This window comes from Acartia tonsa, chromosome 8 (genome assembly GCF_053477335.1).
Source record: "Acartia tonsa isolate MP-2025a chromosome 8, ASM5347733v1, whole genome shotgun sequence".
Lineage (NCBI taxonomy): Eukaryota > Metazoa > Arthropoda > Copepoda > Calanoida > Acartiidae > Acartia > Acartia tonsa.
In genome coordinates, this window is record NC_137267.1 from 49,127,902 (window position 1) to 49,148,855 (window position 20,954).

The 20,954-nt window shown below is 32.7% G+C and overlaps 1 protein-coding gene across 1 annotated transcript; it reads right to left on the bottom strand.

Moving 5' to 3' along the window:
* Window positions 1-15,686: 15,686 nt before the first annotated feature.
* LOC145327187 (chymotrypsin-2-like) lies at window positions 15,687-20,168 on the bottom strand. Its single transcript, XM_080170759.1, has 10 exons — window positions 20,099-20,168; window positions 19,374-19,475; window positions 18,763-18,865; window positions 18,296-18,457; window positions 17,818-17,961; window positions 17,260-17,371; window positions 17,044-17,153; window positions 16,797-16,906; window positions 16,162-16,294; window positions 15,687-15,820 (listed from the first exon to the last, which is right to left on the bottom strand). The coding sequence occupies exons 1-10, from the start codon at window positions 20,149-20,151 to the stop codon at window positions 15,806-15,808; spliced, it is 1,044 nt and encodes a 347-aa protein (XP_080026885.1). The 5' UTR covers window positions 20,152-20,168; the 3' UTR covers window positions 15,687-15,805.
* Window positions 20,169-20,954: the final 786 nt, after the last annotated feature.

A 20,954-nucleotide genomic window follows, 5' to 3' on the forward strand; every position in this document is an offset into this window, starting at 1 on the left:
CAAACAAAATGCAGGATTACACAGAGTGTGTTTAATCAACAGTGGACAGAATAATACTAAAGATTTACAACAACATATAATAACACATGGATCAGGTATAGAGATAGGCAAGATAAATCATATTGGGGAAACATAGATAATTGCAATGGTTAGGTAGATGGCTATCCCTGTCCGGGGGAGACAGGGGGAGCCCATAGGATAATTCGATAGGCATATTAAATACATAGGTTGAAATGCATCTACACATCAATTATTAGTATATTTACCTCCATCTCTGGCAGGGGTGGAGTAACAGAGGGGTTTACTACAATCAACAAGAATAATATATGGATAATGGGATAGTTATATCAAACACATAGATTCAAATAGGCATATCAATAATGTCAGCCTTAGTTCCCTTCAGCCCTGGCAGGGATGGAGGGAACAAGCTGTAGATTAATCATTACAGTTAACAATCAGAATAATTTGCCACAATTAACATGAACTTATCATTGGGAAGGGATTTGCATGGCTTTGCCCCTTTATACAGCGATTTTCTGGGACAGGCCTAGCTCGGAGCGAAGCGACTCTACAACCAGGGAAAGTAGGGAGGGGATACCACACTAACAGAGAGGGGATATTGGGCTATCTCATTCGTTGATTTAACAACTTTGGGGACTTTTGAATATCCATTTTCTTTATTTTACATTTAAGAAAAATGTAGAAAAAAATTATGGGGATCCCCATTTTTAAATTTTAGTTAAAAAAGTAAAACAATGGATTGTGAAGGTAACATCCTTTGGATTTTATACCAAATATTTTTTGGTTGGGGGAGGGATGATTTTTTCTAGGGACGATTTCTTTTGGGAGGGTGGTGGTACCCACCCCCAAGATTTATATAAACCTTCTCAGAAGCTACCCTGTAAAGGAGAACCTGGTCAGTTAAGCGGTTAGGGAGATCCTTTGGTACAAACATGCAAACACACAGTCAAATGGACATTCTGTTACTTTATTATAAGGATAAGGTTGATCAGTTGAATTGGGTAAAGAAAAAACTAGGGGTACATCTGTTTGATTGTGAAAGCGCGTCGGTCAACACAATGCGTGTCAGTCGGGTCGGGTCGCGTCAGTATGATAAAGAAATTAATGAGAGAAACACGTAGATTTTGTGAACTGATAAGTGCAATATATTTTTGTTATAGTGAAAATTATATGTTAATTCATAGACGATTCTTTAGTGAATTATAATTCTTTTTTAATGGTACATCAATTTAACAATTTGTATTCCAACTATTAAGTAATACTTATGAGAATATTTAAATTGTTAGAAGACGTAACATTAAAACAAACTACGCAATAAATTGAAAGCCAAGTTTATTGAAACTATAACAGTATTAAGGTTAGGCTATTTTTTTATAGTTTATAAACTTTATTACATGTATTTTCAAAGGTACAAAATCAATCCAAATGTTTGTATGTATAGACCCTTTTAATAAGCTTATTATTAAAATACAATAGATTTGATCAGTTATTTATTGCATCGTGTTATAGACAGCTTTCCACGGATATCAAAATATACAATGCTATACACGGTTCAGTATGGCTAAGAAACGGTTCTAATCCAGCGGATTTTTTCCTACTTGAATAGTAATTTAACGCTACACACACACACACACAAAGAAAACTGGTTTAATTATATGATTTTTATTTTAATATTCGTATAATATTATTGAAAACGATTTGGTTGTAAGGAAGGAAATAGGCGGAGTCAAAATATATGGCTTCGGTTTGGTTAAAAGAAATGGGATGGGGACAAAAATCTACTCATTTGTGTACTATTTGAATTTTCAAACATTGGAAAGAAATTATATTTGACATATTTTACATAAAATTACAAAAAAATACCACCTCGCTTAAAAAAATAGTTTTAAAAGCTATTGATCCATCTCAACCCAAGACTACTTTATCAAACTAACATCTTTGTACAGGCCAAATATTTTTTTCAAAAACAGAAGTTTTCATTCTCAATTGTCCTATTCACAAACTTTAACTTTGAATGTAATGAAGTTAAAATAACAACCATTTAAAACAAGTTTTGGTTTTTAACCTTAGGTTAGGTTTTGGTTTTGCTTATGACCACTTGACTTACGGATTGTTAATATTTATATTTCCACAGATGAAGACAAATATTTTAAAAACTAAAATGTTTTCTTTCAATGTAATGTTATAATCTACTTTGTAAATGTTCGAGCCTTTGCCCAACTGCGCGTATATGGTTATGATTAAAAATGATTATGCTGCTGCTATGTCAGGTGCGCAACTTAATGCTATTCTAGGCTGTCCTATTGTATAAAGTAGTAAGGTTTTTTGTCTTTACGATTTTAAAAGCTACCAAACCGATTTAGTTCTTTATTCCATGGAAGCTTCACATTTTATTTTTCTGAGGACGGTTTTATGCTATTTTGTTCTCTTCCCTACCACTTTGGATTCCGAGATACCAAGCTTCCAAATGTTTAGTTCAGCTGCTAGTCAAGTAATTAATAGAGAAACAGAAATTTGAATTCTTACACTTTACTACAATATTTTTTTCATTAATCTGTCCCTACTCCACTTAGATTTTTGTTATGATAATAAACCACACTAAGATCTACGCATTTAATAAGGAATAGTTATTTATCGCATTGTATTATAGACAGCTTTCTTCGGGTATTAGAATGAAAAATTATTAGATTAAAACCAGTTTTGTTATCCCCCAGGGGGTCGAGGCCCAGCTAACAAAACTGGTGATAATTTAATGATTTTTATTTTATTAACCATGAAAAATTATCTGTAATACGATGCTTTACATATTTTTTTAGTATGGCTAAGAACCGGTTTTAATCCAGCGGATATTGATCGGTTTTGAAGCCATACTGGAAAATGGATTTTTTAATATTCAAAAGCAAAGCTTCTCCACAATTGAGTTCGGTTCGTACGTCCAAATTGGTTAGCTCTTTTTGTTAATTTAAACTGGTTAAAATTGTCCTGTCGATCTAAATCTAAGCACTATAACACTACAATCAAGTCCCAAAAATGTAAGAATGTCCTTAAATAGTATCATGCTCCTTTCAAAGCTTTAATTCTATAGGTTTGTCATTCATGTTTCTTTGATATTTATCAGGGATCCAATAGGATAAGACAGTGGCCGATAAATTGATGTACATAAATTTTGATAACTTTAGGGATTTTGATTAGTTGGTTTTAAACTTATTTTGCCCAAACTTCAATCAATTCAATTAACAATTTAAATCCACATAAGGGGTAATTTTATTTATCATCATTGTCTAATCTCTTAAGATCCCTGAGTTATACACTACTCTTAAGGGTGGGATTCTCCTTCGATTTTTAAGTAATTATCTACTGTTGTTAGGCGAAAAAAAGTAATTATGAAACTTTGGGGACTGGTGTAATTAACAGCCCAATGTCCCATCCCTCCCTGAAAAAAAACCTCGTTCATTGTTCAGCTAAAACTTAAAATTTTAAAACTGTAGAATTAGATCTAAATGTTATATTTTGATATAGTTTAATATTAGATTCAATTGACTTTTATTGTCCTATCCCTCTCTGAAAACATAAAATTGTTTGTAAAGTTGGTAGTGCTAGCACAATGAAAGATTAACTATAATACCCATTAATCACACTATTGCATTATTGCAAAGAGCTGTAGATTGAATTAACTTTGGAGAAATGGTAAAGGACAATGGAATATTAATCTTTGCCAAACCAAGCAAATCTTGCACTACGTTTTATGTAAAACTAGCGGCTTCGCCCCTAGTCTCTAGGGGCTTTGCCTAAAGAGGCAATAAAAAAAAATTTTGGGCGAAATACGTAAAAGGACCAAGGAAATCTTCTACAAAAAAAAAATGGGGGGGATTTTTTGGGGCGGGGGTTGGGGGTGTCTCACCTCCCCAAAAAATAGCCTAAAACCACCACAGGACCAGTAGGTATATTCCCTGAAGAGTAGAATCCGATCGATTCAGTGGTTACCGAGATCTTAAGGGACGGACGGACTGACGGACAGACAGACAGACGGACAGACAGACAGACATCGTTCTACTTTGTATTATAGATAGGTATTGTTATTCACGTACCATTGTCCTCTCCCTCCCAGATAAAGTTTAACACATATTATACGTTCGTAAACCACATAAATGGCCTATAAATTGATGTACAGTACATCCCTAATGATGACTTTCAAAATTACCCTTTCTGTAGATTAAAATTGGTTGTTGAAATGTTTGAACTTAATAAACCAATCAAAATTTAGTAAAAGTCATAAAAAATGATAAGCCAACGAATAAGAAAACGTTATTATAAAACTTTGGGGACTAGTGTAATATACAGCCCATTGACCCTTCCCTCCGTAATAACCACGTCGCCCATTGGTCAGATTAAAAAGTGCATTGTCTCCTATCTTTCTCTCTAGAAAACGAATAATAACTAAAAGCTACTTTACAATTCACTTCTTTGTCTGTCATTCAGTCTGTAACTTAATAGATTTTCTCGTATTCATTCGAATCCGGTGGATAGGAACCGGTTCTCATCCAAACGAAAAAACTATGTCTAGCATCGTATTATATCCATTTTTCTACGAATATAGAAATGTACAATCATAAGATTAAAAACAGTTTTTTTAGCCCGTGCCTTCGGCATCTCGGGGCTAAAAAAACTAGTTTTAATCTTATAATTGTACATTCTATATCCGCGGAAAGCCGTTTATAATACGATGCGAGAAATAACTATTCCAGTATGGTTTGGAACAGATTTATATCCGCAGGATTAGAACCGGTTCTAAGCTATACTGAAAAATCATGTATCATATTGTAATATATCCAGTTTTATACAAATTTAAAAAGGAACAATCATGAAATTAAAAACAGTTTTGTTAGCCCGTGCCTTTGGTCATTTTGGGGTTAAAGTTTATAAATTGTATCTTTCTACATATAGTCCGTTATTGCGTCCGTTATTTGTCTATTTTTAAAAACTATTTTGACACGAACCTTTTTACATTTTTTTATGAGCTAAGAATTTTGTTATTAACATTTACTTGTTATAACTTAACAAATATAGGAAATTGGCGGGGGGTTTTATATAGAAATGTTTGGATTACGAACTTAAATAATACTCAAAACGTTTTTTTAAGTGATGCATATCCTTGAGCATGGGAGGTGTCATTAGACCATAAATTACACTGGCACCCAAAGTTTTATAACAATAATTGGGGGTGGATAGTGAGATCCTTAGGTACAGACAGACAGAGAGACACACACAGATCCTGTTATTTATAAAAAAAAATGATGTAGAGCAGGGTTATACATGATCAAATAAATAATAATTTTTTTTATAACATCGTATTATAGTCAGCTTTCTGCGGATATAAATATGTACAATTATTAACACCTGTTTTTTTTATTTTTAATCTTTTAATTGTACATTTTATATTCGTAGAAAACTGACTATGATAATTTTTCAGTATGGCTGAGAACTGGTTCTAATCCACCGGATATTAATCGGTTTCGAAGCAAAACTGAAAATAATTTTCCAGTTTGGCTCCGAATTTAATTTATTTCCGCGGGATAAGAACCTGTTTTAAGTGGGACTAAAATTTAAGTTTATCGCTAACAGGGATCTAGATATGACAATAGCCGATAAATTGATGTACATTCCCAAAAATTCCCCTCCTGTAATTTACCATTGATGGTTGAAAAGTTTAGACACTTTACTTACTTAATAACCTAACCAATCAAAATTCAGTAAAAGTTCCAAAAGTTGTATGATAATGTTTTCTTATTCGCTGGCTTAATAACTTTGGGGACTTTTTTTTTGGATTTTGAATGGTTAGGTTATTAAGTTAGTAGTGGTTAAACCAACCAATCAAAATTCAGTATAAGACCCCTAAGTTGTTAAGCCAACTAATAATAAAACGTTATTATAAACTTTGAGAATTAGCAGAGAGAGAGAAAGGGGGACAACAATTTTTTTGCAAATTAGCACAAGACTATACATATTTAAATAGAATTTTGTTTGATGAAGGTAAATATAAATGGAAAGATTAAGTAATAAACTATGGTTCTGAATATTCTATCATTTTGACGAAGGTGATGATGCACTATCCTATCAAGTAGTAGCGTTTTTGTCTATCCCGAAGGATCTCGCAAACCACTGAACTGATATTAGTCACATCCATGGCGGTTGGACTGCTTTTAGCAGGTTTTAGGCTATTTTTGTTGTTTTCACCAAAACTTTGGTGTTCATAATCCGATTTTCAAATTTTTTTTTGTTATAGATATCAAAACTAAAAGGGGATGGGGGGAAATGTTGTAACTTGTGCCACGACATACCGCCAATTTTATTTTGAGTGCTACTCCCTTAGTTTTAGAGATAATTGGGTAAAATCTTTTGGGCTGGGTCACTAATTACCCCAAGTTTTGGTATCTTTTAAAAAAACGGCGGCGGGACCGCCGATCACCGCCATTTTCTGCCGCATTTCTCGCCGAATTAGGCAATTTGGAATCATTTGAGACCATGTTATTTTTTTCAAAAATTTTTCCCCTTATAACCAACCCTGGGGGGACTTGGTCATTTTTTTTAAAATTCTCATTTATCCAGATGTATCTTAAATTCAGTGCTTCTCTTGTGCTTTGAAAGATATTGAAACAAAATCTTTTGAGGTAGGTCAGTTAAAGCCAAACAGCAGTGGATGGCGGGAGTGGCGGTACCGCAGCCATTTTTTATTCAAACATTTTTTACTGATCTACCTCAAAAGATTTTGTTCAATATCTTTAAAAGCACAGGAGAAGCACTGAATTTAAGATATATCTGGTTTAATGAAAATTTGAAGTCCCCCTGCAGGGTTGGTTATAAGGGGAAATTTTTTTGAAAAAAATAACATGGTCTCAAATGATTCCAAATTGCCTAATTCAGCGAGAAATGCACTAAAAAATTTTTTTTGGCGGCGGCGGAAAATGGCGGTGAACGGCGGGAGTGGCGGTCCCGCCGCCGTTTTTTTTTTGAAGATATCAAAACTTGGGGTAATTAGTGACCCAGCCCAAAAGATATTACCAATTATCTCTAAAACTAAGGGAGTAGCACCCAAAATAAAATTGGTGGTATGTCGTGGCACGAGTCACCACATTTCCCCCCCCTTTTCTGCCGTTTAAAGAAACATCTATGGAGGTTGGACTGCCTTTTAGCAGGTTTCTGGCTATTTTTATATTTTTACATGTTTCACCATATCTTTGGTGATTATGGTCCAATTTTCAAAATTTTTGTAGTTAAGAATATCAAAATTAATTTTCCAGTTGTTTCAAAAACATCCATGGTGATTGGACTGCATTTTAGCAGGTTTTTGGCTATTTTTATATTTTTACATATTTCCCAACATCTTTGGTGTTTTTGGTCCAATTTTCAAATTTTTTAAAGATGACAGTATCATAATAATTTTTCCTATTGTTCTGAGCATCCAGTATGTAATTTACTTTGAACATTTGTATGTCAGTCATCATACAAAATAAATTAAGGTTTTGTGTTTATTTTCTCCAATTAATTAAATCTATTCTTGATTTTAAAGAATACACTTTCTTTCTACTTGTAGGTATTCCCATCCACAATTTTTGTGCTTCGCTTTTTATGGATGTTGTCATCCTTGTTCAATTTTTTACTTGCACTTCTGTATTTCTTCTTGTAAGTCTGTATGTAAATCCATATGTCTGGACTAGCTAAATGTCTATTTGTTTGTATGTTTATCTGTATGTCCAACAATCTGTCTGCATGTCTGTCAGTCTGTATGTCAGACTGTTGTCAGTCTGTCTGTCTGTCTATATGTCCAACCATATCTCTGTCCATCTGATTATCTGTCTATTTGTTACTCTATCCATTTTTCTGTCTGTCTATCCATCTGTCTTGGAGTCTTTCTAACTGTCCATCTGTTTGCATATCCATCTGTCTGTCCATCTATCTATTTGTCCATCTGTCTGTCCCTCTATCTATTTGTATTTAATCTGTTTTTCTGTCTATCTATTTGTCTATCTGTCTGTCCCTCTATCTATTTGTATTTAATCTGTTTTTCTGTCTGTCTGTCTTTTTAAATAAGAATAATTATTTTATAAGTAGAGCAGCAATACCAAGGTATACAATAAGTAGCACAAAATAACATTCTATACTTTCTTAAATAAGAACAATTATTTTATAAGCTATACCTTCCAATACAAGAATAATTAGAATATAAGTAGGGCAACATAACAAGCATCCTTCTTAAACAAGAATATTAACCCTAATAAATTGGGGGTAAGGGGGGGCAGTTTTACTATCTGTTTGAAAGTCTATCTAAATGTCTGTTGATATGTTTGTCTATAATTACATATGTCTGTTTGACTGTCTGTCCATCTGTCTGTTTATCTTTCTGTGTAAGGTAAATAAATATTTTTTAAAAATTTTTAGAAAAAAAGGCATCAAGTTTTCAATTCCACCAATTTAAAATTTTTTTCAATGCTTTCATTCATTTTGTCTGGTCTTTGGGACATCTCAAAATTTGTCTGTCTGTTTGTTAGTTTGTTCATTCTGTTTATTAGGGTGGGTTAATATTGGCAATTTATCTGACACCAAAACAGGAACTTGCACTTGATTTGTATAACTTCAATACACCTTTGGATGAATTTGATTCATCCTAAGTCTAAAAACTGTTGGTTACCACACATTCAATTGTATAGCTATTTTTGAATTGTCATAAGCTCTAGTTTTTGGATACATAAGAACTATTCCTAAGCTAAGTTTAGTATAGGAGCTACATGGTAAAATGTTCCACCTTACTTAAAACTTTTCAACTTTTTTCTCACATTTTCAATGTAGCTCCTAAACTACAAATAGCTGAAAAAACTGGTATTCAAGGCACAATAATAATCAAAATGTTTAAAAGTTTCCTTATAAAAGTTTTACCCTAAATTAAAATACTTTTTTTTGAAATTTATTCAGGTTTATTAACAAACAGGCATTGGAATATTATTTGTTTCTATATTTGATATATTTTATTAGTATTTATTGTTATTAAATGTTGATAAAAATTCTTGAATGTTTAATTGGAAATTGTTAAGAAAAATTTTTATGTAATCCTATTTAGTACATTTGAATATATTTTGTTTGTCTGTAATTACTTTTAATTAGATTACTTCAGTGAAGAACAGAAACTTAACACCTGAAAAAATAATAGGGGGCATTTAAAATCACTTTAAAAATAGATTGTTGTTTTTTTTAATTCAGTCTGTTGTTAGAGTGGTTTTGCTGGAACTCCTATAGACTTCATTTAATCAGAAACATCAAATTAATTTGTATCAACTTGAATAAATTTTCATCAGAGTCTTTTGTATTATGAATAAATATTTAAAATAATTTTTTTAAATGTTTGAACAAGTTTATGTGAGGTTTTAGTAGCTCAAAAGAAAGGTAAGTAAACATAAGATAGCTGGTGTTCAAGCACATATTTCACAGAAAGCAATCAACCCCAAAAATGGCTTATTAAAGTAAGGTTTTTGCAACAAAAATGGATGATTTAAGTAAGCAATCAACCCCAAAAATGGCTTATTTAAGTAAGGATTTTGCAACAAAAATAGATGATTTAAGTAAGTAATCAACCCCAAAAATGGCTTATTTAAGTAAGGGTTTTGCAACAAAAATAGATGATTTAAGTAAGTAATCAACCCCAAAAATGGCTTATTTAAGTAAGGGTTTTGCAACAAAAATGGATGATTAAAGTAAGCAATCAACCCCAAAAATGGCTTATTTAAGTAAGGATTTGGTAGCAAAAATGGATGATTTAAGTAAGCAATCAACCCCAAAAATGGCTTAATTAAGTAAGGATTTTGCAACAAAAATGGATGATTTAAGTAAGTAATCAACCCCAAAAATGGCTTATTTAAGTAAGGGTTTTGCAACAAAAATGGATGATTTAAGTAAGCAATCAACACCAAAAATGGCTTAATTAAGTAAGGATTTTGCAACAAAAATGGATGATATAAGTAAGCACTCAACCCCAAAAATGACTTATTTAAGTAAGGATTTTGTAGCAAAAATGGATGATTTAAGTAAGCAATCAACCCCAAAAATGGCTTATTTAAGTAAGGATTTTGCAACAAAAATGGATGATTTAAGTAAGTAATCAACCCCAAAAATGGCTTATTTAAGTAAGGGTTTTGCAACAAAAATGGATGATTTAAGTAAGTAATCAACCCCAAAAATGGCCTATTTAAGTAAGGGTTTTGCAACAAAAATGGATGATTTAAGTAAGTAATCAACCCCAAAAATGGCTTATTTAAGTAAGGATTTTGTAGCAAAAATGGATGATTTAAGTAAGCAATCAACCCCAAAAATGGTTTATTTAAGTAAGGATTTTGCAACAAAAATGGATGATTTAAGTAAGTAATCAACCCCAAAAATGGCTTATTTATGTAAGGGTTTTGCAGCAAAAATGGATGATTTAAGTAAGTAATCAACCCCAAAAATGGCTTATTTAAGTAAGGATTTTGTAGCAAAAATGGATGATTTAAGTAAGCAATCAACCCCAAAAATGGTTTATTTAAGTAAGGATTTTGCAACAAAAATGGATGATTTAAGTAAGTAATCAACCCCAAAAATGGCTTATTTATGTAAGGGTTTTGCAGCAAAAGTGTAGGTTTTAAGTAAGCAATCAACCCCAAAAATGGCTTGTTTAAGTAAGGATTTTGTAGCAAAAATGGAAGATATAAGTAGGACATTAATCACAAAAATGGCTTGTTTAAGTAAGGATTTGTAGCAAAAATGGAAAATATAAGTAGGACATTAATCACAAAAATGGCTTGTTTAAGTAAGGATTTTGTAGCTATAATGGAAGATATAAGTAGGACATTAATCACAAAAAAGGCTTGTTTAAGTAAGGATTTTGTAGCAAAAATGGAAGATATAAGTAAGCAATCAACTACAAATATAGCCTAAATGGCTGAGAAGGGATTAAATTTTGAGGAAAAATAATCCGGATTAAAATCTTAATCTGTAAGACATTTACGTCAAAAGCGTCCGATTTGGCTGATTCTTATCAGCCACCCTTATTTTTGGGGATTTTTAGGGGTTTATAGGGCAATAATACTAGTTCTTCAAGTAAGCAATTAACCTACGAAAATGGCTCGTTAGTCCGACATGTCCGATTTAAGTAAGCCACTTTTGTTGTAAAGTGCGGACTTTCCCGATGTGAGCACGTCCTACTTAAATCTGACAAAAATGCTTATATAAGCACAAAAAAAGGTAAATTGCTGAGACAGAGATTACTAGGGAACAGGCTGATTTTAGTGAATATAAGACTAATCCACAAGAAAAATATGCCTTAGTTAACTTTAAAAGCAGCTGGTGGTCAAACGGTGGATCACAAAGACTTACTCCAGACATTATAAGAACTGGCATTGTAGTATAATTGAAAAATCTGGTATATTTCAGGTTCTTGTGTGCATTTGAAGCGAGCTCTCATGAAAAATTAACAAAGAAGATCAATATTATGTCTATTTTTACATATTGATCACTTATATTACACTTCTGATTCTTGAATATTGCGAATTTCTGGTATGCCAAGTCAAGCCTGTTCTATTTTTGTGCTTAGAAAGTCTGAGCGAACAGCCGTTTGGACCCTAACTAATCCTTAAGTTCACAAAGCAAATATTTTCTTGCGGGTTAGTCTAAATTCAATAAAATGAACCTCTTATGTATTACCTTGTAGATTTTTTCCTGTTTATTTTGTGGATTTTTTATCATTACCCCATAAAATTGTCAGTAGTAGGCTGCCAAATACTTTTTATTTTACTAAGTTAGCTCAAATATTAAGGGAGTAATAAGCGTTTTAAAAAACCAGCTTACGAGGGACACCCTGTATATATATTTATTCCAGCTATCAGGGCTAACAAAACAGGTTTTAATCTTTTTTCATCTTAATTTCCGCAGAAAGCTTTCTATAATAAGATGTGATAATTAACTCTTCTCGTCGTTCTGTAGGAATTTTTGTTTATAGATGAAATGTAAGGTAGTTAAATAAATAGATTTATTTTCTCGGCTGCAATTTAAGATAAAATGCTGATTTTTTTTCTTGAGACAATACTGCTTTCCAACTAGAATAGAGTATACAACATACTTTGTCGTTCTGTCAGCAAATAATATGAACGTTTTTATACTTTTATCATTGTTTCTTTCTATTCCTTTCTTTTCTATGACTACTGAACATTTTCTTCGTCCGTTTGTCAATATTTTTTTGCTTTGCTTTGCTTTGCTTCTTATGGATGTTGCATCCTATTGTTAAAAGCGAAGCTTTTCTATAATTAGGGTCGGTCAGTCCATCCGTCCGTCCGCAACGGATAGCTTTTTTCGTTAATTTAGGCATGTTATAATTGTCTTTTCGATTTCAAATTTTGCATGATGATTCCTGTAATAGTTAGGTACGATTTAGAAAGTGTTGCAACTCTATATTCGTTACCGGAATGTACGTACGTTCATTTTAAACATGTTGATTTTTTTATTTTTTATGCGATAAAATCATCTGATTGATCTGATTTTTGGATTACTGATTCCTATTACAATGAGGTACAATATTTTAAGCGTAGCATCTCTATAGGCAAGTCCTAAAAATGTCAGCATGTCCTTAAAAAGAATTCTGTATTTCAGAAGTTTTGTAGCTTTGCGTATATATTCAAATATTGTATACTTAGTTCTGACACCCTACAAGAGTCAATGTTCGTCTATCATACCGTTGTAGAGCTTTGCTTTTATTGTTTTATTGAAATAGGATATATAAAAGTAAGTCAGTTACTCCGGCTAGGTTTGCCGCTTTAGTTCTGTGGCTTTATCCCACTTTGAGGTGGATTATGGTACCACACTTACTGTTTTTTTTTATTAGTAACGAAGCTACTCTATAATTCACCTTGTCTGTCTGTCAGTTCGTCAGTCAGTCAAAACGCTACAGTTGAAATGTGTTTATCTTGGCTGAAATTTTAATTAAAGATGGCCTGTGCGATTGTAGTCAATATATATTTTTTGTTTGTTTTATTAAACAGGTTCTGTGATATTTTATTTTTCGGCATATTTCTCTTTTAGAAGCGATGCTACTCTATAATTTGAAATATCCGTCTGTATATAAGAAACGTATTGGGAGAAACGTGATTTTCTCAGCTCCTTTTAAATTAAGTATGAAACATTATAGCGGTTGGACTGCTTTGTAACATCTTTTTAGCCGCTTTTATTTTTCACAGCTGATTTTCTCGGCTGCTGTAAAAGATACTTTTTGTCAACATTCCCATTAATTAGGCATGATAAAGTATCAATCATCTGTAGCGGTCGGACTGCTTTTAAGCAGCTTTAAGTCGCTTTTGCTATTTACAATAGATCATCTCAGCTCCTACTAAAGATACACGGCTGAAACTTCTTGACAATATTCCTATTATTTTGATAATAAGAAATAAAAAAAAAACTATTGTAGTCAGACAACTTTTAAAAAGCTTTTTGCTGCTTTTTAAAAGCGAAGCTTTTCTATAATTAGAGTAGGTCCGTCCGTACGTCCGTCCGTCCGTCCGTCACGGATAGCTTTTTTCGTTAATTTAGACATGTTAGAATTGTCCTATCGATTTCAAATTTAGCATGGTGATTATTTTAGTAGTTAGGTACGATTTAGAAAGCGTAGCAACTCTATAATCATTACCAAAATGTCCGTACGTCCATTTTAAACATGTTGATTTTTTTAACTTTATTAAATAGCTTTTTTCGTTAATTTAGGCATGTTAGAATTGTCCTATCGATTTCAAATTTTGCAACGTGATTCCTGTAATAGTTAGGTACGAGTTAGAAAACGTAGCAACTCTATAATCATTACTAGAATGTCCGTACGTCCATTTTAAACATGTGTTTTTTTTTACATTTTTAACAACAAATTTGTATGTGACCTAATTATCCGATTGGACTGATTTTTGGTATAATGATTTCTGGGACAACAAAGTACAATATTATAAGCGAAGCAACTCTATAATCAAGTCCTAAAAATGTAAGTATGTCCATAAACATTATTCTGTATCAAGCAGTTTTTCAACAAATTTACTTACAATTTTGCTTTGACTCTTATACATTCGCATTCTGATTATTAAGTTCTGACATTATACAAGTGTTAATGTCCGTTTGTCCTACCGTTTCAGAGCTTCGCTTTTATGGATGTTGTCATCCTTGTTTTAATAACTTTCAAATACATAGACCTTATTTTTAAAGGTTTCGTGATATTAAGTTTTTGAATAATATCTTTCTTTTCTTTGTTATGATAGCATATAATCTGCTCTATAGCTCACTTTGTCCGTTTGTCTATTTCATACTAAATTTTGTTCTTCGCTACTTATGGATGTTGGACTCCCTTCGTTTGTCTGTCCATGAATTTTTGTGCCTTGCTATTCCAGGATCTTGTCATTCTTGTTTTAAGAAGCAATGATATTAAAAGTTGCAGATAAATTTGTAACTGTCTAGCCGTTTACAAGATACACAGTCCTACAGGCTACGTTAGTACATAGAATATTTTATGGTTTCATTAATTTCATCTTTTAAAAGCACTTGTTTAAGGTTTTTAAGACGTTTTTATACCCCGTTTTGGGAATAGTCTCTTTTGTAACATCGCCCCATATTTTTAAAATGGCTTTTTAAAGGTTAGGTTATTTTGGGTTAGGTGAATGCCCCCACAGGGTTAGGTAATTGGCATCGCAGGGTTAGAGCCCCCCGCAGGGGCTAGAAATAAGAGAAAAGCTACTGTGCGATGTTACGAAAGGGACTATACCCGACGTTTTTAAATTTACAATAATTTCTATGTAAATTCTCAACTATTTGCATCTTTTAAGTCTTTTGAATTGATACTTATATTTTACTTGAATACTGATAATACATGTGGTTACAGGTGGTTTAGAATTTCGTGGATTTTGCAAAAAGTGGTTGATAGATTTTTACAATTTTTTAATATTGTTTTTACAATTTTTAAACGTGTTTTTACAATTTTTTGGTTAGGTTAGGCAAGGCAGGCCAGGGGGCCAAGCGCTGCGGCCATGACCTTTATTAACAGTGGAGGCTACTTTCTTTAGGAGGTGTTACAATTTTTGTAACACCACTGAAAAACTTTTACCACAACCATGCACGACTGAGCGCGCGGACAACCAGACAAGAATGAAGAACCATCTACCTGTGAAAGAAGCTAGTCTTTATATACATTGAAACTTACTAAAGCGTATATTATGCAATAGAGGCTACTTTGTCCTGAAGCTACTTTGTCCGAAGGTACTTTGTCTAAGATCCTAAAATCTGATATGTTATGTGGATGTCGTCTTATTTGAAAATAAAATGAAAAAAAAACTATGAAGTAATATCAATATATCCTTTAAATCTTTAAAACGTATCCCTGTGAGTTTCGAAGATTTTAGGGAAGCACATTTCATTGTATCTATGTATATTTTTAAAAATATTTTGTCAGACATAATTATTACTCAAGTCCACAAAGTCATATAATAACGTTTCCTTAATCGTTGGCTGAACAACTTTGGGGACTTTTAATAGATTTTGATTTGTTGATTCCTTAAGTTGAGTGTCTAAACGTTTCAACCAGTATTTGTAATCTGTGAGTGAGTTTTAAAATAATAAAAATAATATTTGTAGCCCTTAAAAATTTATTTTAGTAATATTAAATTAAATATTTAAAATCATATTTAGCAAATATTTTTTTTACAATTATTCCATTTCAATCCAACACTTCTGTCTGTCTCAGTCTTTAACCATAATAATTCTGAAGAAAAAAAAACAATTTTAATCAATATAACATTTAATCAGAAATCTAGAAAAAAAGAACAGAATTTTTTATGATATATAAGAAACAAGAAGGAGTCAGGGAGGGAGGGGACATTATAATGTTATTTGCACCCAAACTTTTATTTATATATTTTCCTATATAACCTTGGATACTTTTATCAACTATTGTCTTATCTCTGAGAAGGAAAGTTATTGATTAGAGTTTTAGAGATAGATAGACAGCAAGTATTTTTGTTTATGAAACATGCATTACTGGCTGACAAGTATTTAATAGCAGACTGTTTCAATTGTAAAGCAGCTCAAAAAATCTATACTTACATAGTAATAATCTTCAGTAGTAGTAGTTTTCTTGGTAGTAGTAGCAGGCTTGGTAGTAGTAGTTGCTCCAGTTGAGCCTCCACAAGACCCATCAGCAGTGCTGGTCTTGATCCAGTCCAAGTAGGATGTTACTCTAAATGGTAAGAAGATAATATAAATCTTTGAATTTATCTTCCCTATTGAATAACATCATATGTTGCCAACAACATATTATTTGGCCAGCAAATACTCCAGGGGTGTTAAGAGTACACCCAAATCCAGTACTGAGAACATCAACAACAAATTTTCCTTGTCTATTCTCTAAGAGTGATATGGGCACAGCCATTTCCATACCAGACAACACCAATAACATATTTACCTGCCTTATACTCCAGGAGTGGTATGACCATATCCAGATCCAGACAACACCAACAACATATTTACCTGGTGTATACTCAAGAAGTAGTGTGAGCATATCCAGATCCATACCAGACAACACCAACAACATATTTACCTGGTGTATACTCAAGGAGTAGTGAGAGCACATTCAGATCCATACCAGACAACACCAACAACATATTTACCTGGCATATATATTCTAGAAGTGGTGTGATCACATCCAGATCAATACCAGACATCATCAACAACATATTTACCTGGCATAAACTCCAGGAGTGGTATGAGCACAACCAGATCCATAGCTGACAACACCAACAACAACATATTTCCCATTTTCAACAACCACCAGTGGTCCACCAGAATCACCCTAAAAGTAATCGTATAAATTATAAACAGTTGCCTACAGTATTACTCCAAATAATATGAAATGTATTGTTAAAGTTTTAAAATAGCTTCCTGTAAAGTTTCCTAAGCATCAAATACTGTAACTATATGATAGCTGACCTGACAAGAATCTGTCTTTGTCTCATAGGCACAGATAGTAGATTTCTTTTCTCCGGCAGTCATAGAAACACAGTTTTCAGCATTAGAAGCTAGAATTTTAAGATTTGTGGCCTAGCAGAAATAGTAAAACTTAAAAATATTCCAATTGAGGGATGAAATATGACATTACTGAAGATTTTTAATAATAATTTTTTTAATATTTAAGTTTTCTTCATTCCTTGAGAGCACAAGCAGTCTTTTGCTGGAAAGTTGGTTTTTGTCCCTCTTCTGGAGTGTGGCCAACAGTACCACCCCAGCCTGATACAGTAGCAGTAGCTCCAACATAGGTCTAGATCAATTGGAATTTAACTTTCAATTTGTCAAAATTTAAAAGGTGGATCAAAAGCTAAAGAAATTGATTTTTTAAATTTATGTTTTATGTGAAAAAAATAAATTGATTAAAAGTATATTGGAAAATTTTTTAAAACAAATGATATGTCTAATGATGTTTTAAAAGAAAATATTATTCCCAGGTTTTCTGTTTTGAGAGCAAAAGTTATCGAACAGTCAAATTCTACCCATTTTCAGATTTTCTAATTAGAATTGGTTTGATTTTTGACCAAATTCTGACCCAAATTTACTGTTATTTTTGACAAAATCATGAGTGAGAAACTTGTCGCAAATTTGATCTAAAATTGTCTAATTTGAAAAAAATTTGACAATTTTTGGATTGTAATTTTCAAAATTCAACAGCAATTTAGATCAAATTGCTAAAAAATTGATCGGCTGGGTTACCTTGGTGGTATCAGTTGGAAGACATGCTGGCTTCACTTTGTCACTGAACTTGATATCAGCACTAAGTTTCAGAATAGCAATATCATTCATCAAATATGGTTTATTGTAATCTGCTCTTTCTATAAATTTCTCTACTGCAATCATCTAAGAATCAAGTTTTTTGTTTATCACAAGTTTAAATTACTTATGTAAGCTTCATGCACAGCTGACAGTATTCTAAGTTAAATTTAAAGCTGACCCGCAATTCATCACCCTAAATAATGGCACTTTCATATATGAATGAGGAGCATGGATGAGTGAAAGCATGATTACAGTTGCTTCATATGTAGAACCTTAATTTTCTACAAATCTTCTTCCTTACAACCTAAGGGCATCTAAGGGAAGGTTGCATGGTCATGATTGGACAATTCCAGACCAGAGCATAGTGTGCTTACCAATACTCTATGGGACACTCTACAAGATCAACTAATCTAATTACCTGTCCTCCTTCATTAACTCCATCACAGATGTTGTGTTCACCAACAACAACTTTTACACTATTAACAGGATGCTTCTTCTGGTTACCATCAAACAGACAGTGCATGGCTGTCAAGACATATCTCTTGTTGATGATGGTACCTCCACACATATATCCATTTGCCTAAATAAGTCCAAGACTTTGATTTTAAAATAAGAAAAGGTTAGATAAACAATACTTTAGATTCCTGTAACTTGGCCAATATTGCCCATAAATTACTAGAAAACCTATAAGCATTGTAATTTTTTTTTGACAACTAACTTGTAAAACTGATACAAGACATTTGATAGGCTTAATTTTAATATTTCAGTATAATCAGGAGGCAGGAACTCAGATCCCCATTGGTATGTACAGTCTAAAATCAAATACTTGACAATTAATAAGCTCTAGGATTTATACTTCCATAAGTCTCAACTGTATCACTCTACCTGTACTTCAACTTGGTAGGGAAGACTGTACTTGGTTACTTCAGCTCCACCAACAATTCTGCCTCCTGCATTGGCCACTGCACATCCACAGTCATTCAGTGCTCTAAACAAAGTGTTCCAATTCTATTATTCTTGATTACCCAGCTGGCATCTCTTACAATGATATATTTGTTCTCAGAACAAAACATTGTCCATATTACCCGAAAAATGTTATCAGATATACAATCGATCAGTTCAGCACATCTATTATTGATTTAACTCAACTTAAGAGTAAGCTAAAATGGAAGAGTTAATAGTGAAAAAGAAATTATTTCCAATGATATCTATTTAAAGAAATTTGATATATCAAAGTTCAACAGTTTATTTGATTATACCTTCCACTTGCACCATCAGTATTATTAAACATCCATGCAAAGTCAGGGTTATTATGAATGTACAAAGGAACATGTCCCTGCAAGTTTTGTTCAACTCCAACTCTAATAAGGAATGATCATGAAAAGATTACCAGTTGAAAACCAATCCTACTTCTTAATAATTATCAATCTGAAAACTAATTAAATTATGCAACATCATTGATGAAATTGGAGTTGAAGTTATCTGAAGATGATAACCTGCTGCTAGCTTCTTCAGTACCGTTGAACATCCAGGTAAAATCAGGATTGTTGTGGATATCCAAGGGATCATGACCATGGAAGTCTGGTTCTTCTCCATTCCTAGTTTGTGAGACTGTTAAAATGTAATATAAAAACAAGGATGACAAAATCCATAAGTAGCAAGGCTCAAAATTATGGATGGACATCCAGAAAAAATGAACTATAGAGCATTGTTATAAAAAAATCTTAATAAAATAAATCACAAAACCTTTCAAAATTTATTAATAAGTGACCTCTTCTGCCCGCTCAGAGGAATTCTTTGGGGTATATCATAAATATTAATTGTTAGGAGTTTGAAAAGCTTTAGATTGCTGTAATAACCATTTCAATTAGAGACATATCTAGTGAGTAAAAACGTGAAAATCTAGGAAACAATCAAGCACCCCAACTATTAAGCAAATCTAAATGTAATGTGTTGGAAATATGTAAAATGTAAACTTGTTTTTTGCAGACAGATTTTTGTTATTGTTCGATACAATATGAGGTTTGGTGAGAGGTATAATTTATATACCCAGAGAGAAAGACGATTACAGCCAAATATATATGTTGTATCTTCTTAATTTTTTAATTACCCGCATAGGTTTCGAGAATATTTCCTAGCATTGTTGGTCAGAATCGCATTGCCTAGTCCCTGCTTAATAGGAGTCCAGGAGGAAATAGAAGAACTTTGTTTAAGATATAACCTGGTAAGTACGGAAGCAGATGCCACTGAAGCTAACAGAACAAGATGCAACATCCTGGTGATGACTGATACTTTGTCCTAAAAATCCTAACTTTTTATACAAGGTCTTTGAATAGACCATCTGTTAACTACAAGTGTTGGTCTCTATTGTCCGGATATTTCTACATTGTTCATGAATATTTGTTTATTGCATTGTTAGAATAAGAGAGGAAGAAAAAGATAGAAAACAAAGGATATAGAAAACATCAATCTACCCCATTTCCAATATAACCATACCTGACCTGATCTAAAGTAAAAATAAAAAAACTGGAAGTGATCAACTAGGCACATTGAGGCAAACTGACATTTATCTTATCTTAACTCTTTGATTGCATTGCCTTTGTCTGGAAGTCCTAACTTTTAGGAGGTGTTGAGCCTAGACTAGATACTATCAACTCGCCGACGATGAGCTGATGCGCTTCGTGTTAAGCCACAGTCGCGGATTAGATCTGAGACGTTTTTTTTTAGACCAAAAATGGAGAATAAACGATCCACCCCCAATCCCCTCGCCAACCCATTCATTCTGTATTTTGAATTACCAATCCTTTTATATTTAAGAAGTAGCTGCGATATTGAGAAATTAAAGTGTACGAGTGTCCTTTTATTCTTTAAATGTTGAAAAACCAGGGATGGAGGATACATTGGGCAGTTTATTACACTAGTCCGCAAAGTTTAATATTAACATTTTCTTATTCGATGGCGCATCAACTTTGGGGACTTTTACTGAATTTTGAATGGTTGGTTCATTAAGTTGAGTGTCCAAACGTTTCAAATCTATAGCTAGAAGGGGTTGTTTTGTGAATAATCATATGGGATGT

Bases quoted from the DNA above. Each gene is read 5' to 3' on its own strand.
- LOC145327187 (XM_080170759.1), bottom strand. From the start codon at position 20,151: ATGTTGCATCTTGTTCTGTTAGCTTCAGTGGCATCTGCTTCCGTACTT. The intron at 19,476-20,098 runs GTTATATCTTAA...CTCACAAACTAG, and splicing joins TCTGCTTCCGTACTTACCAG to GAATGGAGAAGAACCAGACT. The intron at 18,866-19,373 runs GTTATCATCTTC...CACTTTGTTTAG, and splicing joins ACTGAAGAAGCTAGCAGCAG to AGCACTGAATGACTGTGGAT.